An 18,831-nucleotide genomic window follows, 5' to 3' on the forward strand; every position below is an offset into this window, starting at 1 on the left:
ATACATGTATGATGCTGCACTGCACTGATATTGAGGAAAGATGGTCTGACCTGAATCAGATCAGCAGCATTTTCTCAGGGAAGTCAATCTGTTAGAAACACTGCAGAGTGGGTTGTGTTGTTTTGTTTTTAATTTATTTTTGCCCTCAGGAAGCCTGCCCCATTATTTTAAAACATTGCAGTCTGGTAATGTGTTTCACCTGTTTTGAGTCTCTCTTTATTCTAGTGAAGCAACATTTACCAGCCTGTTTCTGTGATAAACAGATGCTTGTACATCTTTGCAGTTCTTGATGATTAATGCTATTGGAACCCTTTCCTTTTTTTTTTTTTTTTTTTTTAACTCTTGTAATCTTTAATTGTATAAGTATTATTGTTTACTGAAATAGACATTCCAGTTACCTATGTCAGCTTCAATAAGTGTTTTCATTTTTCTTTGTTTTTAGAATATGTATTTCTGAATTGAAGCTATATAATGGTTCATTACAATATGAATTTGAACATCTTTAAGAGAAGGAGATGCCCTGCAGAAGAGGAAGGCAGTCTACTCTGGAGGCGTTACTGATAGCCAGGGATAAGCAGCACTGCAGTATGGGCTACCCAAATGATGTAATGCAGTAGTTAAAAGAAGCAAGGTCATTGACTGGCTGTAGTGGCCATGAAACTTGAGGGGTTTGGCAAAAGTGATGTTCTGCTTGCAATAAAGCAGTGATCTTTCTCCCTTCTGCAAACACTGGTTTCATCTCCTTCCTTTTTTGCTTGCTGTTGCACACAAAAGACCTTAACCCCTCTGCAGCAAGCATTTCATAGCAAGATAACTTTGATCCGGTTGCTGTCTGTCACAGCAGAACAGAAACTCTGTAACAGCTCTTTAATGAAAAAGATTTAAAATTAAAATTGCTATTAATTTTTAATCTGGCTTTGAGTTTTCAGTTGTATTTATGACAAAAAAATTTGTGATGCCAGTGCCTCTCTCTTGTAGAACAGCACATATGGTAAACTCTGTTTTGGTATTTGTGTAAATAAAGTGGTAAATAAAATGTTTGGAAGTGGATAGCATTTATTAATACATAATCCTGAAGTTCCTGCCAGAAGGCCCAGTAAGACATTAATATTAATGCTTGAATTGAGCTCTTTATCTTTTCTAATATACTGTATTTTATTAACAAGCTAATTAGCAGAAACTTAAGAGTAGTTTACCCAGTTATATTAACAAGAACAGCTGCTATGATACAACAAAGTGAATTAAAATTGAGCTAGCAGTGTTAAGCTCTTAAAAATACTCATTTAGGCCAAGGGATGAACCAAACAATAATAAAGGGTAATAACTTACCTAAACTTGGCTCTCAGTATTAACTTCCTACAGGCTGAAAGCTTCATGCCCAGGTGTATATATTGATGTAGGCCTGGCAAAAAGTACTCATGCAGTAATATCTAAGACACCAGACCTTCAGTTTCTGGGAAGGGATGTTGTCTTGCAGTTGAGCAAAAGGATGGAAAGTTTGAAATGAAAATATGTTCATGTTGTTGGTATTGGCTTGCCATGAGACTTAGCAGAAGCTTCAAGGTCACTTACAGAGGCCTGCCTCTTTACCTCCTTGACTGTGATGACTTCTTTTGAGGTATAATATTGTAGAGCTTTGTGTCCCACAGTCTGTCTAATCCCTTAAACTTGGTTCTAGATTTCCCTTGTCCTTTGCCTTACCCCCCACCACCCAGCCCAGAACTGCCTGACCCTGCTCTTGTCTCATTGTGCTTCTCAGCTCTCCTTTTCCGTCACCATGACTTGGTGATCCTTTTCTATCTCAAGCCCATGTTGCTCCAGCTCCACCACAAAGCAATAGTAATATATTAATGAGTTCTTGAAACACCAAGCAACTAAACCCATAAAACTAACATTTTACATCCATGTATTGTACAACAGTCGCTCCGTGTATCTGTTTTCATTCTACTTTTGTAACATAATTATCCCAGCTGCAGAGGAAGGCTCCATTGCCTTTAGGCACAAATCAAGGTTTTTACAACTCCAATACCATCCTTTCTCAGATTACATGAATAGCTTCAGCAGTCCGCAGGAGAACATCCAGTCCTGTCAGAGGAACATGTGCATGAAGTTTAAATTTAGAATTAATGTAAATGGACATGAGTATGCTTAAAATATGAGGAAGAAATAAACTGTTACGGTTGTGTCTGCTCCTTGCCCCAAAAGAAAACTACTATGTAGCCTGCCTATATAAATGTATTGGAAACTTGGAGACAATGGAAAAAATACAGGTTTCAGTTCAAAATGTGATATCTGTGCTACTTAAGTATTTGTCAGAAGTAAATTTCACTTATTCTGTTAAGAAAGTGTATAATTAGCAAATACAAAGAGCACGTAGGTATACATCTGAACACTTAAGTATTTATTTACATTATGAAATAAGTGTATCTAGCACAGATCTAGCACTCTACTTAATTCTTGCTAAAAGTACTGATTATTTTTTTTAGCGCAGCACAATTTACAAATGGGGAAAATGATAAAAATAGAAAAGAAAAGCAGTTGTGCTCTTTTCTCTAAATGAAAAAGAAAGAGAAGAAAGAAATATTTCAAGGTCTCAGAAGAAGTATGTAGATTTTGCTGTGAGTGAGACTTTGGATGCCAGGACACCCTAGAACATTCTAGAAAAGAAATATCATTGTTTTTTATTAAACTGAAGAATAACCTAATAGAACAAATTCAGAAATGAAGTGCCTTCATTTGAGGTGGATCACAGACAAACCCGTAAGCATACCCTAAACATTTTTTTGTTTGTACTAAGTTTTCTTCAGCAGAAAAAAAACGGGGTTGGTTGGTTGGTTGTTTTCACCATTGCAGACTTTGGGGTAGGAAAGAAACTATAAATGTAGGGGAGAGTGGGGAAATAATACATTTTGGGGGGAAGAGGCCAGGCTGCTGCTTAGTTTGGATATTTCTCATCTCTAAAAAGAACTTGGCTATTTTAATTAGAAGTATTCCTTTTTTTAATAAGAACCATTTTCTTGAGAAAATGTATAATGAAAAAGTTGAACTGAAGATCCAAAGTTAGTATGCAAATATGCAATAATAAGATATATATATCAGAAGTGTATCTGTTCATGTAAAAAACCTCCTGTTTTGTCTCCTACATAAAATTATATTTTGAGCTGGGCTGGGTTGGTTTTTTTTAATTAATATCTTATCCTTGCAAGAAGACAGGTTCCCTGTGTTCAGTTGCAGTCATTAAGACTCAGACTGTGTTAGAAACCTTTGTTGGTGTAGCAATAGAAATGCATGTTTCATTATTTCTGTATCATTTGCAACTCAAACACAGATGAGGAACCTATTTAACTGTTTCTTATGGTACGTTTTTCTTCACTTGAGCAACGAGTATAAACTATTGGTGTGGTATGTGATTTTTGTCTGTGTTTGTTTAATATTCCCCATCATTTCTTCCTCCGAATTCAGTCTTTTTCCATGTCCCTGTGAAGCACTTTATGCATTAAAGGGATTTGCAAGAATAACCACGTTAACTGCACTCCTGTGACCTACAGGTGACTCTCATTACAGAATGAGACAGGCTGAGATTAGTAAGATCTCATCTTCCTTTGCTGTCATGTGTTTAACAGATAATTACCAGGGCTTCTGAGGGTCAAGATTTTTTTTCTGCAAATTGAAGGAGGGGAATTGTTAGCAAGAGATAGAATAATTATGGAAATTAGAAAAAAATCTTTCTGGGATGTCATTTGTGAGAGGGGCACTAAAAATTTTGCACTTGGCTAATTAAAGTCTTTAAAGAGGTTTTTGACTGAGCTGGACCGCCGGTTTCTAGAGCTGGTATATTGGCTACAAAAGGAGAAGACACTCCCCCACCTCTTCTGGAAAGCAGGAAGAGTGGCTCACCTGAAAAGCCCTGGGAGATGGAGACCAGGTGTGGGAGGAAGACCTGGCAAAGTGAGGGACAGCAGTGGAAGGAGAAGGAGAAGGAGAAGGAGAAGGAGAAGGAGAAGGATGCGTGTGGAAGATCTGCGGAGACCTGCACCTTGCAGTTGCGTGTGCTAACCCTCCTGTGACATTTGGCAGGGATGAGCTGTTCTGTCTCCGCAGGTGGATTCTTTGTTCTTGCGGTAGTTGATATTTTGTGAGATGAATTCTGAGCTGTGTTTTAAGTTATGCCTCCACTCTTCGTACTTACAAAAACATGCCAAAAATGTGAACGACTATTTGTAATGCTAAGCTTAAAAGTATGAACAACTTCATTTCATCTTAGATTGTGTGTGAATTTAATAACAAATAATAAAACTTTAAAATTTCACATAGACTTTTGTATACTTCGAAAGGAAGCAATAGCTGTTCTTTTTTTTTCTTTTTCTGTCTCTCATCCAGGTGAATTTCACAGTAGACCAGATCCGAGCAATCATGGACAAGAAGTCCAATATTAGGAATATGTCCGTGATTGCTCATGTTGATCATGGCAAATCAACCTTGACAGACTCCTTGGTGTGTAAAGCAGGCATCATTGCTTCAGCCAGAGCTGGAGAAACGCGATTCACAGACACACGGAAAGACGAGCAAGAAAGATGTATCACAATCAAGTCTACGTAAGAATTTCTTTGTATCTTTCTTTTTAATCTGAAGACAGAGAAATGGTTTGCTCAAAGCCTTGCATCTTGTCAGATCTTTTTTAATTTGAGATGTGAATCAAGCTGTGCATTACAGAACAGAAGTTCACAGTCTTCAGAGTGCAATCTGGGCAATATTGGAGTAGAGCTTTTGAGTGATATCTAGTAATCATTCCTACTTGCTTCTCACTATGGAGAAAGATGCTTTCAGAAAGATTCTTAGTAGTAACCTTTGTTTTTATTGGATCGCTTACAGAATAATACGCTGTTCCTTCAAGCCACTTTGGTGGGCTGCATCTTTTTATTATTACCTCTGTTTTTGATGTCTGCAACTGCAAAGTTAACAAGTTGTAAATGATTTGGAGCATGACTCTACAAGTGTCTGACAGTGATATTATGCTGTGACTACTATCTTGAGGTGTTGATTTTGAATAAGAATAAAAATTAATTACACTCAAAGCAGAATTTTAGATCCTAAGAACTCTAGAAATTGAAATATTGAAGTCTTCTTGTGGTTTTTCCTTTAAGCACCCCAAGAAATAGTGACACTGTGGTGGAGCAGGTATAGTTGCCTGACCGGTGCAAATTTTAAAATCATCAAATTATGAAACATTATTAAGTTATTAAAATGAATTGTCTTCTCTTACAGTGCAATTTCTATGTATTATGAACTCTCAGACAATGACTTGGCCTTCATCAAACAGTGCAGGAATGGTTCAGGCTTTCTTATTAACTTAATAGACTCCCCTGGACATGTTGATTTCTCCTCTGAAGTTACAGCAGCTCTCCGTGTCACTGATGGTGCCCTTGTTGTGGTTGACTGTGTTTCAGGTAAGCATGCTCTTGTAATTAGAAAGACCTCAGTGTATTTTATTTTCTTCCTCTTAAGAAAAAAAAATAATTAAGTGATTGAGGGATGAAGCTTCTTTCTCTGAAAGTTTAACTTCTAATGGTATGAAAGCTCGTTTGCAGTCTTAGCCCATGGCCTTTCCTATATCTTAGAGGATTATATCCACTTTGTATCCAGCTCGTGGGTTGAATGTAGAGTAACTGAGGAAAAAAGTCAATCTTTCAGTAAAATCCTAGGGAGTGAAGCTGCTTGTCATTCTTCTCCTCCTTCAGTTAGAAAATGGAGCGATACATACAACTGAGTAATGACAGTTTCGGGGAGCACTGAGACTACCAGCAAATTCCCAGTTTAAATTTCCCAGTCACCACTGTACAAAGTAGATTAGAGATCTTGTCCATGTATATAATGCACGTTTTAACTGTGCTTGTATTTTTTAAGGTGTTTGTGTACAGACAGAGACTGTTCTGCGGCAGGCTATTGCGGAACGTATCAAACCAGTACTGATGATGAACAAAATGGATCGTGCTTTGCTGGAATTGCAGCTGGAGCCTGAGGAACTTTACCAGACATTTCAGCGTATCGTGGAAAATGTCAACGTCATCATTTCCACCTACGGAGAGGGTGAAACTGGACCAATGGGTAATATTATGGTAAAGAAAACTTTAAAACTTTGCTGTGGTTGAGATCCTATTTTTGGAGAATACCAGCTTTGATATGAAACCATTGCATACATTTATGGCAGTTCAGATCTCTGGCCAACCTGAAGGAGCCGTTCTTCAGTCCCCTTCCGCCCCCGCTGTTTCATACTTTTTCTTTTGGGGATATTATTTCAGACCAACCAACTGGGGAGTGAGAGCAAATAGGAAAGAGGAGAGAATTGACAAAGCAGCTCATCCTCTAGTGATACTTTCTCACTAACAAAATGTGTAACATCAAGCCAGTTGCTCAGTGTCATTCATGTCAGACGTTTGCCTGGGGCAAACTGCTGAAGGGAAGCTATGGCTTGAAATTTAAGGTAAAGGACGAGAAGCCAGAAGATTAGCTTTCTGTGCCTGACTTTGCTGCTTATGTGACTTACACGACAAGAAACATGGCCTTTCTGCTACTCCTGACTGATAAGACATTGAATTAGCTGTTTTCTGATCGGAAGATGTAGGTCTCTGTTATTCTACCAGTAATTATATCATAATGTGCTGAATATCTCTGGAAGGATGGTTTGAAACTAGAAAGACAAATAGTATTTCCTATATTGCAGCTGAGAATTGTAAGATAAAAAAGCAAAGTCAACTGCAAATCTTCTCTGGTGGTCCAGCTGTTAGAGTAAGGAATTGTCAGAATCGGACTGCTTCAGATATTATTTTTTCCACCAAATAGCTGCAAGACAGACCTAGTCACTAGAGTTTTCAGACCTGGTTCCCTTTGTTTAAATGTGACAGTCCTATACTAGCTTTTTTATGGCTAAAATTGACTGCAGCTTAATCTAGTTACTGGAACAAAGGACAGGCAGCTAGGATTGTATTCTGATTCTTATATTCCATGAATCTCGGCCATTCTTAAGTCAGACTAGTTTTATCTGTGCGGCAGGAATGAGCCACCTGTATTTTAATTTCCAGAGAAATTTTCCAGAGACAGTTCACTAACAATTCAGTTATAGTCATAATACTCCAAATCCTACTTAGCACTTACAAATATATTTCTGAAGTTTTTATTTTAGCCTTTGTTACAATTATTTCCACTGTGTGGGACAAAGTAAGGTTCTTGCTTCAAAGTAATATTCAACAGACCCATTTTAGGGGAAATATTTCCTTGTTCTATGTTCCAGAAAATATTAGGCATCTTTACTGATCCTACCTGTCATTGAAAGCAGTTCATACATTTTTCATCAGTGTTTTTTGAAACGGATTCACTTTTTTTCTTTCCCCTTTTAAAGATTGATCTAGTTATTGGTACTGTTGGGTTTGGCTCTGGTCTGCACGGCTGGGCGTTTACTCTGAAACAGTTTGCTGAGATGTATGTAACCAGATTTGCTGCCAAAGGAGAAAAAGTACAACTCCCTCCAGTTGCACGTTCAAAGAAAGTGGAAGATATGATGAAAAAACTCTGGGGTGATAAGTAAGTAACAAACACAGTATGCATGGAATGAATGTAGATACATGCTTAGAAACCACAGTGACACTCTAAGGATATCAGCAATGGATACCAGTGCATGTTGAGTTTGTGCTTCTGTAAAACCAAGCTTTCATGGGCAGCTTAGAAAGCTAGAGACGTGAGTTTGTAACTCTTACAACAAAAATATTTATGTCTCTGAGAAAGGCAATTGCTTGTAGTGCAGATATGCTATATGTGCCTTCTGGGGTGAGTTCTGATAACCTGCTCCATAAGAGCAGAGAGAGAAGGTTGCCTCTCAGAACTTCAGAACATAAATGCTTTTATTGAACTGCATAGGTAAAATTAGTACACAAAACAAGATTATGGACCAAATCCAATCTTTTGATACCAATGAGTATTTCTGTGAATTTAATGAACCTTAAATTGTATCTTGTAAACAATGGAGTTAATTTCCTACTAGATGTGTATACAACTTGCTGCTAACTGAATGCTTTATATGTGTGTGAAAGCTCAATATACTTGTTTGTCTTCTGATGCCTTATAATGAATTAACCTACCTTGACTCATTTAGCTCATAGGGTACTCCAAGATTTATCTTGCATGGTATTTAAATTATTTTAGCAAGGCTTTGAAAGACAGTTAAAGGTAACAGGGTGGAGTAAGAGAATTATTGACAACAGGTTTGCTTACAGCACCTAGTTCCCTGTAAAAGCCTAAAAATGCACGTTGAAGTCAGTGGTTTTAAGTGTAGTAAAAAACCTCAAGAACCTAAACAAACAAAAAGCCATCCTTTGCCTCCCCAAACATCTAACAGTTATTGCTACATTGAAATAAGGATTAGCCACTCTTCTGCTATTTTAATCTCTGCTTAAATGTGAAACTTTACGAAGTTTTCTTTTAAAAATAACTAAGCGGAAATTTGCAGGAAAAGTGGATACTCCTCAAGTTCAAACTGGATGAGTAAAAATAAACATCTTTAGACATTTTGATCCAGCAACTGGAAAATTCGGCAAATCAGCCACTAGCCCTGATGGAAAGAAGTTGCCAAGGACATTTTGCCAGCTAGTTCTGGATCCTATCTTTAAGGTAAGGCAATATTTTGTATTGATTTGATTGCAAGAGCGTAAGGGGAGACTTTTTTAGTTTAGCAGGTTAGCTCTTAGGAAAGCCATCCCTCTTATAAAGTGGGTCCATACTTTCTGTAGAAACTAGAAAAATCCTGCAGTACAAGAACAATTTGTAAAAGGTGGGACAGAAGTAGAAGGCAGCAAATCTGAATGGTCTGTTCACTGAAACAACATACCCTGCATATCATTGGATTAAAGATTTGTGTGTCTTGTGTGTGAACCTCTTCTGATAGGAATTTGGAATTTCCTTTGAAATTAGAAACATTTCATACAATTTGTGAATCTTGAGCTGCATGATCCTTGCAAATAGTTTCTCAAAGAAAAGCCAAGAACAGAGAAACCAAAGGGTTTTCAGACATATAACATGTTTAAGAAATGATAAGCAAAACCTGTCTCTGCTATATTACTTACTGTGGTCGGTATAAACTTGTTTCAGATCTTTGATGCCATTATGAATTTTAAGAAGGAAGAGGCAGCCAAGCTGATAGAGAAACTTGATATCAAGCTAGATGTTGAAGACAGAGATAAAGAGGGAAAACCCCTTCTTAAGGTAATTTGGCTTTTCTACTTCGTCAGAATTTCCAGCGTGGTAGCATTTCTTACCCTTGAGCTGTGTAATGAGAACAGTCTTTCAGGTCTTTCTAAAATCCACAGAAACTTACCTTAATTGTCTTTTTATAATCTGGACAGTGGCTAATTTGTGTGTCAGGAATGTAATGATTTGAAATAAGGTGCTTGGTAATGAATTGCACTGAATTTGCTAAAGAGATATCAGGCCTTAAGTCTGTTGCAGCATACAAAAGGCACACCTGATTTGATTTAAGAAAAGGGAGAAATCTCAAGGTGTATATGCAATGCTTACACAGAGTGTCTGCTGCCACACATATATGCTGTGGCTGTGTAATCAGAAACATGATTTCTGGTTGGCTCTCACAACTTCCAATACATTCAAGAACACTGCTGAATTCCAGTCAACCTTTTGAAGAGTAATGTGTGAAAGCATGTGATCACTTTCTGTGCAGCACTGAAAGTTAAGAGCAGAGACTTTTAAGAAACTATCCAGTTCCTGTGTTAACTTGTGTTCTCCTCGGTATGTTAAAACCCACATGAAAAAGGGGTCCAGGAGATACATGTGGAAACTTCTTGAAATAATCACTGGAGAGGGGAAATCCAACCACATCACTGTGGCAAAAGGCCAGAGACTTAATAAAACATTTGGGTTTATTTTTATCTTCCATATATGGAAGATACAGCTGTAAAATACGACTATCCATGGACCTTTTTCTTTCTACTATTGTAATCTGTTGTCAGCAGCGAAGAAAGACATTCGTGTTTTATTTCAGGACCTTAATATAATCCAGGAATCCTAACCTTTCTGTTGAAATGTAGTTCACTAGCCCAAGGAAAAAAAGAATGCAAGGAGTGCTGGTTTTCAGTAATTCAAACACACAGTTATATTCAAATTGCTTATTCTGGCTAAGTATTTTACTCATGGCCTTCAACAAGACTTACATAGTCATAGGGAAACTTTAAATGGCTGTCATGACTTTTTACGTTGCATCCCTACGGGTAGCCTTCCACACGCTGTCCAAAAGGTTTATTTGGGGGTTGGTTATTATGTTTGTTGAAACAAGTTTTAATTACAATGTGAATTTTGGGTCCCTAGGCTGTGATGCGTCGCTGGCTGCCTGCTGGAGATGCCTTGCTTCAGATGATCACCATTCACCTACCTTCCCCTGTCACAGCACAAAAATACCGCTGTGAACTTCTTTATGAGGGGCCACCTGATGATGAAGCTGCTATGGGTAAAAAAAAAATTCCCAGCTTACCAGTGGCTGTCAAAAATACAGCACCCCTAGTGCACAGATGAGTAGAACTGCCTAAAGTGCATCTGGATTAAGTTTATGGGTTATAACAATAATTACTAATTTGGGACTCTGTTGAGCAGGCTATTACAAAAAGTAAGAAAGCAAAGGAAAAGCCTTGGGGTACTACACATAAAACTTGCTTTATGTCCTTATATGCTGGATGCCAATCTGTGTGAAACCACATTGTATTTAGTTTAGATTCAGAGAACACGTGGTTGCAATGAGCAGGACTATGGTATGTACCAGCATTTGGATATACTGTAAGAGATGGATGGAGCAACAAGTTCATTACCCTCATTCTGTCTGCGGCTTTGATTACAGTCTCCTAGTGAATCCTGTGACTTCTTCTCAGTCACAGTCAGAATCCTAACAAGATCCTTTACTTTCAAACACTTCTGACGTGTCCCCGGGTAGCTGGCATGTTGTTACTTTTCTCTGATTCATTCTCAGCCTTAAAGGTGGAGGATGAAAATCTGGTAAAAAATGGAACCATCTCCCAGTTGTCTGAAGGTGTGGCTGAGATCATGACTAGGTAAAGAGCAAATAGCTGAAACTGAATCTAATACAGGGCTGTTCGTCTGGCATTGATAGGAAGGAGTTAAGTTCTGAAGAATTCATCTGTAATATGATGATTTGTAATATGATCATCAACTATTTTCAAGAGGATCTGCATTTTTTGGATTTGTGTAGATTTGTCACTTCCATCAGAAATCCACAAATGTTGAAATAAATAAATCATATTTGAAGTAATTTTCAAATCCAGTATTAGCAGAAGAGAAGCTTATCTGTGATGGCACATGTGTTTAATCCTCTAATAAACTGTTAACTCTCTCTCACAAAACCAGAACAGGACCTCTGATTAGAGGGCCTGCTTCTGACCATATCATCCATATGATCACTGAGGCTGCAAACTTCTAGTGCTGTATTTTGTCTTCTGGATTCTAACGGATTACAGGGGATCTTTAAATGCCCCCTACTCAAAACTTTTCCTGGGACTAGGTCATATTAGTAGACATTTAGTGATACCATGGAACCTGCTACCAGAAGAGGGAAACTTGAGCAAGCAGGGAGTAAGTACTAACAGATGTCTCAGTATTGAAAGAAACAGCAGTGGTGATGATTCGTTACCTTAACAAAGAATCTTTGATAGTGACCATAGCTATAATTCATCTGTCTGCACACATTTGTCCTTTAATAACTGAAAAAAAGAGGAGCTGTTAATAAGGTTCACTGAATTTTGGGAATCATATGGATATAGTTCTAAGTTTTCAAGTCTCACAGAAAATGTGTCTGATGCAGATATATACTTTATTGCAGGTGTCAAAAACTGTGATCCCAAAGGCCCTCTGATGATGTATATTTCCAAAATGGTCCCCACATCTGATAAGGGGCGTTTCTATGCCTTTGGGCGAGTCTTCTCTGGTATTGTTTCTACTGGACAGAAAGTTCGAATCATGGGACCAAACTACACACCTGGCAAGAAAGAAGATCTTTACCTAAAACCCATTCAAAGGTAGATGGAAATACTATATTTCTTTTGAATAGCAATGCATGCAAAACCAAATGCTTGCTTTTAGTTTTTGGAATCCTAATGAAACGAAGATTTTATTTCTTTATAAGAGTCCTCTTTTCCTGTTTAATAAAATCAGTAATCCAGAGGGATTGTAGGCAAATAGTAGGTAATTTTCCTTTGTGTGAAAAGGTTTAGCTTTTTGGAAATACTGGGGATAAAACAAGTATTCAAGGATTGTTGCTTATCCTCTGTCTTTGTAGAACCAGTCTGATGATGGGTCGTTATGTTGAGCCCATTGAGGATGTACCTTGTGGCAACATTGTTGGTCTAGTTGGTGTTGACCAGTTTTTGGTGAAGACGGGTACCATTACCACCTTTGAACATGCCCACAACATGAGAGTGATGAAATTTAGTGTTAGTCCAGTTGTACGTGTTGCTGTTGAAGAAAAAAACCCTGCTGATCTACCAAAACTAGTTGAAGGTCTAAAGTGTCTGGCCAAGCTTGATCCTATGGTTCAGGTGAGTGTTAGCTGTAAGTTTTAGTTTTAGAGCTACAGGTTTGCAGTGCAATACCCAAAGCATTCGACTTTATTCACAGAGAGCTCTTTATGTGATTTAATGGCATGGCTGTAGGCTCAAAACAGTTTTCAGTTGTGATTGTATGAGCTGACACAAGATAAATAGGGATAAGTTCAGTCAGCATTTGAATAGGAAGATCCTGAGGAAAAACACAAACTCTGCAGCAGTTAGTGTCAGGTTTTTGAGCAGTACTTTTACATACACTTTTTTTAATGCTCAAATACCTCAGTAGGACAGGATCTATGTTTAATGTGAGAGTACCCAGTTTTGTTGGTGAGGAGATTCATTCTGGAGCACTCCTGGAAACAATATCGAGAAGATAATTTATTAAATTTTTTTAATACTTGGGGTTGAGCAGTTTTGGGATCTGACATTTTTCTGATTTAGTCTGTGTGTGTTTCTGTTAATGCTACTAAATTCTTAAAATGTTTACTCCCTACTATTTCCTCTTCTAGTGTATTATTGAAGAGTCTGGTGAACACATCATTGCCGGAGCAGGGGAGCTGCATCTAGAAATTTGCCTTAAAGATCTGGAGGAAGATCATGCTTGTATTCCAATTAAGGTATTCAAGAATTTTCTTGGACTGCAGTATATGGAATATGACTAAACATTAACCTTTGAAAATATCATCTTAATCTGCTGGTGGTGGTTTCCTTAGAGCAACTTCCTTAAAGCCATTTGAAACTTGTTAGGAGACCAACCAATTAAGTAATAAAAAGAATTCTCTGTTAGTTCATCAAAAGAGCTTAGAATTAAGAGAGAGATGTGAAGAAGATCCAGGGAACAGGAAAACTAACTTGAACTATGATAGTAACCATAGATGTGCTACTGAAAATGTTGTTTCTCTTGATGAAGCTAGCAGAGCATGCCTGGGTGACTGAGTGAACCTGGCATTAACACACTGCTGTAGGAGAAGCCACAGTTTATTGAATAGCATTTGATTGGTATGTGGAAATGATCAGCTTTGTACTTGGGGAATTTTTTTTTGTCTTTGATCTATTTGACAGAAATCAGACCCGGTTGTATCTTACCGTGAGACAGTTGGTGAAGAGTCAAGCCAGGTGTGCTTATCCAAATCTCCCAACAAACACAACAGGCTGTATGTGAAGGCTCGACCCTTTCCTGATGGCCTGGCAGAGGACGTAGACAAAGTTCCCGTCAAGAATTTAAACAGCGTGCGTGTTACCTGGCAGAGAAATACGAGTGGGATGTGTCTGAGGCTCGCAAGATTTGGTGCTTTGGACCTGATGGTACTGGTCCAAATATCTTAGTTGACATCACAAAAGGTGTCCAGTATCTAAATGAAATCAAAGACAGTGTTGTTGCTGGTTTCCAGTGGGCTACAAAAGAGGTAAGTGTAGTTCTGAATGTGGTACTTGTATCTTGTGTTACTGAAATATATCTGAACTCTATTTACGTGAAATCTTTAGAAACTCTCGATAACTGATAAGAACAGGGTAGTGGAATTTGTCCCCACTGAAGAACGCATGTCACTCAACCTATGTAATGAACACATAGTTGTCTGTGGGTATTTCAGCGTTTGTTCCAAGTGTGAGCTCTCAAATGCTAGAGGAGCATTGGAGTCCTCCCGAGAAGGACTTTGCAATGTGTACGGTGTTCACTGCCTTGGTCCGAACATAACTCTTCAGCATCAGCATGAGAGACTTCAATCGGGCCAAAATCCTGAGTGAAGGTTCATATCTTGGAAAATCCTGAGTAGTATCACACCTTTGTTTTTTCCCCCTTTTAATACTGCAGGGTGTCTTGTGTGAGGAGAACATGAGAGGTGTTCGTTTTGATATACATGATGTCACTCTGCACGCTGATGCTATTCACCGTGGTGGTGGGCAAATCATTCCTACTGCGAGGAGGGTTCTGTATGCCTCTACTCTTACGGCACAACCCAGGCTTATGGAGCCCATCTATCTGGTAGAAATACAGGTATGCAACTGGGTATGATATATGAGATCATAGAATCATTTAGGTTGGAAAAGACCCTTGAGATCATCAAGTCCAACTGTTAACCTAACACTGCCAACAACAGAGATGCAACCAATAGAGAGATAATCATGTTTCCACATTCTCTTCTAAGAAACCACGATAACTCTGTTCTATGTCGTTTAGATCAGTGATGCAAAGACTTTGTTTGAGAAGAGGTTTTTCATTCCAAAGTTAGGAAAAGGTTAAATGGAAATAGCAAAATGTAGGTGGGGAGGTGAATTATGCTGTTCTTCATGAATTGCCAGTACCTTTGGGAAACTTAGATTTGGGGGGATTTTCCCCTCCTTTCTTTCTGTCACTGTAAACATTCAGGAGAACAAACAATGGTTATCCTAAATAACCAGAAAAGCATTAAGAATTTTTTTTTTTTTTAAACAAGCTTTTTTTTGAGCTGTTTAAACATTAACTTCCATCCTTTGAATAACTGGATTTTCTTGGTAAATTAAATTCTTCCATGAAAGAGCCTGGAAAATATATTCCATGCTAGAAGTATTTATTTATCACCAAGTACAGCTATTCACATACCAATTTGTCTTAACTGTCTTAAAAGCAACTGGAAGATTTAAAACCTGCTTTAAAAATTAATTCCAGGCTACGGTGCTGGGTAGTGGGCAGGAAATCTACCAGCTCAGTTGCTTAAAAATGTCTTAGCCATGAGGGCTGAAGAAGATGAGTACAAGTAAGGACAAAACAGAAAATGGAGAATTTTTTTCACCTCAATGACTTGTGAGACCTATCATGACAAAGCAGGGGAGTCTTGCAGCCTTAGTGGTACGTTTCTAAGCAAGTGTGTTTTTTTAAGTACAGTTTTTATCAGAGCGCTTGTCAGCCATGTTGTAAGTTCTAAGATAAGGTATGGTGAGATCCTGTTTGTATAAAATTTGCATCCTGTAGTAAATACATTTATTATAAAGCACTAGAGGACTCTGCTTTCTTGTGCCCAAAGATTGCTGAAGGTAATTCACTGAGCATAAGCACTTTTGCTTCACTTTGTGTATGTAAACTACAATCCGGTACAGTCAATATATACAGTAATTGGAAACCTCACAGTCATGCGAGGCAGAGAAGGCAGGCAGAGCTTCTGAAAGATGTCTTGGAAATGAGAGTGAAGCCACTTGTTACACATGAGAGAAATTGTACTGAGTGAGGAGCCATCATGAGAAAAAACATCAGGAGAGCTGTCTAGAGGGATTGTCTAATGCTGCCTGGCTGTTTTAATAACTGGTGATCTCCTCCTTTTATGTAACTTGATAGAAATTTTTTTTTATAGTGCCCAGAACAAGTGGTTGGTGGGATCTATGGTGTGCTGAACAGGAAAAGGGGACACGTTTTTGAAGAATCCCAAGTGGCAGGAACTCCAATGTTTGTGGTCAAGGCTTATCTACCTGTAAATGAGTCATTTGGTAAGATGATGCTTCCTTTGTTACCCACATGCATTTAAAGACAGACCTCTGCAGGATCAGAGACTTACAAATTCCCATTTTATTAGCTCCAAGCTTCTTCCTGTTGTCCCTTTGCATCTTCAGTTCACAACAGTTTACTCTTCCCCCCCAGCAGCCTGCTCCATGAAAGCTTGGGCTTTCATGCCAAAAAGATGTGGCAGCTTCTGCACATTAAGACTTTTTAGTGTAAACCAGATTCAGTTTCCATCATTTTAAATCAAGGTCTTCCTTTGAAGCAAGCCTGGAAGAGAAAATTTGATACTTATTTGAATCTTTAAAAGAAGGACAGAGTGCCAGCCTGAGTAGCTTAAATGGCATTACACCCTCTTGCCAATCTGAAGACTACCTTTAAAATAATAATCTGATCCTTCTTATGCTGCCCCTGAAACTTCAATTTTTCAGTGTGGTACAGAGCCTTTCCTCTGGTATTGTGGTTTGTTGGTGTGTCCCGTTTCCCTCCTCCCTGTTTAAAAATGCACTTCAAGAGTATCCTGTGACATTGTGACATAAAGTTTACCAGTTTCATGGGGCACATTTGGAATGCCTCACACAGTAAAACTGTATGAAATGTCATGTTTTATTTTGGAGGGGGCTTCTTTGCCAAAGTACATTAGTGTGGTAACTGCTAAAATAATCAGTGATGAAATAAGAGATGCTTAACTTTTCAAGTCTAAACTGGCAATTTAACTTCTTAAAAGAACAATTTACACATGTGTTTGTGTGGTATTTTGGGGGTTTTTTCCCTTCTCCAAGTTTCCATGGAGCTTAAAACAATTTCATAAACAATTTTCCAAACACGGAAAAACAAAAAGAAGTGTAAACTTAGACTTGGCAGGACGCACATTACACTGGGCTCTCAGTCTCAATTTACATAGAATGTTAACATCCGTATTCTGCAAAACTGCCTTTCTAGTTCCTTGCCAAAGCTGCTGTTGAATCTTGCTAAAACAGCAATCTAAAGAGGTGGGGAAATACCAGTATTCCTATAAACTAGTGGTTAGAAGCTGTTCTACAGCAGCAAAGTCTCAGTTCACAGGCAGCAGCTCTTCACAGGACTGAATGCTTGGGAGAAGGGGATGACACTGCTATGAAGATGAGGAAATGGCAAAGGAAGCACCTATGTATCTTGAGTTAAATGTAAAGTTCCTGTACTGTCAGACTAAATGATGCATTAGCCCAGCATCTTGTTCATGACAGTGACTGAAAGCAAGCACTTAGGGAAGAGAAAGAAAACGGTAAGCTGGTGTAATTCTCCAGTTGCTTTTTTATAACCACTTCTAGAGGCTTCCTGGGGCAGAAGTGGTTTCTAGATCAATTTAGTAACCCTCAAGGGCTTTCTTTATGAATTTACCTAGTCTCCCCCTCACTGTAAAACATCAGCATCCACAGCACAAGCAAGGATGTCCACTGACCTACATGTGTGAAGAACTGCCTCCTTTTGTGTCTCCTGAACCTGGCTCCTGCTAGCTTCAACTGATGCTTCCTTTGTGTCAAAAGGAGCATGAGCTCATTTTGATCTTTATCTGCTGTGTCCATGTCACTTAATTTTTAGCCCTCTATATCCTCCCTACTACATTGCTGCTCTGGTCACACTGAAGAGCCCTAGCTTGCCAAGCGTGTTTCTGTGTGTGGAAGCCAGGTGAGGGCTTTGGGCATCTATATTCCCCGTCTCTGAACCTTCTCTGCAGTAATGGCTTTTATAATAAAGGAACCACAACTGCACAACTTTACAATAAGCGTGCAGGCTTTCACTGGACATGACGTTTTGTTTTCTGTTCCTTTCCTAACAGGTACTAGCACTTGATCTCTCATTTTAACTGCTTCTGAACACTGAACTAATGCTTCTGTACTACTTACCATAACCCCAAGATCTCAAACTGAGTGGTAGTGATAAGTTCAGTTCTGGAGACACGTGAAACATAATTTTCCCCATGTCCTTTTCTATCTAAATTGAATTTTGTTTGCCATTTTATTGCCAGTTTACTTGGTCACAGAAGATCTTTCTGCAATTCTTTGGAGTTGGCCTCATTTTTACCTGCTTGAAAGAACTGCTTGTGAAGTAGCAGTTTCCTAACAGTACTGTACTCTGTGTCTGAAAGTGTTGAGGGTTTTGTCTATGCAGAAATTCACTGTAAGCCAGTTTTAATTTTTCCTGTAGCTGGCTCATCCCTTTTTAATTTTTATTTTTTCCTTCCCACTAGGTTTTACCGCTGACTTGAGATCCAACACTGGTGGCCAAGCATTTCCACAGTGTGTCTTTGATCACTGGCAGGTTTTGCCTGGAGATCCTTATGATGCAAATTCTCGTCCTTGGCAAGTTGTGGCTGAAACACATAAACGCAAAGGCTTGAAGGAGGGTATTCCACCTCTGGATAACTTCCTAGATAAGTTATAATCACTTCTGTTTCATGTTGTGTGATGTGCTGCCCAGTTTTGTCCTGATACCGTTTCCTCACAAAACTAGGAAGGAAATGGAAAGTTTTTAGAGTGTCACATTAAATACACACACAGTGTTAACATGTTGTGATGATGGCATGATCACCTACTAAAAAAAGAAATAAAAATGACGCGGTAATTTGACTTACGGGATTGTTGTTGCCTGTATCTTGTCTGTGGTCACGGATGCCTGTGTCAAAAACACCCATTAAAAAAAAAAAAATCACTTGCCTAGGACTAATGGTGTTCTTTGCAGTTTGCCTAATCCACAATTGTCTTTTAACCTAGG

The 18,831-nt window shown here is 38.5% G+C and overlaps 1 protein-coding gene across 1 annotated transcript; it reads left to right on the forward strand.

Moving 5' to 3' along the window:
- The first annotated feature begins 3,914 nt into the window (after positions 1-3,914).
- On the forward strand, positions 3,915-18,501 carry LOC104841411 (elongation factor 2-like). Its single transcript, XM_010583078.1, is given in 16 exon segments — positions 3,915-4,049; positions 4,381-4,595; positions 5,266-5,447; positions 5,905-6,116; positions 7,397-7,578; positions 8,556-8,661; positions 9,139-9,252; positions 10,369-10,507; positions 11,888-12,083; positions 12,344-12,602; positions 13,118-13,225; positions 13,671-13,812; positions 13,815-14,014; positions 14,422-14,604; positions 15,935-16,067; positions 18,308-18,501. Coding segments are annotated over 16 exon segments (2,700 nt in total).
- The last annotated feature ends 330 nt before the right edge of the window (positions 18,502-18,831 follow it).

This window comes from Haliaeetus leucocephalus, unplaced genomic scaffold (assembly GCF_000737465.1).
Source record: "Haliaeetus leucocephalus isolate CR32 unplaced genomic scaffold, Haliaeetus_leucocephalus-4.0 Scaffold866, whole genome shotgun sequence".
Taxonomy (NCBI): Eukaryota; Metazoa; Chordata; class Aves; order Accipitriformes; family Accipitridae; genus Haliaeetus; species Haliaeetus leucocephalus.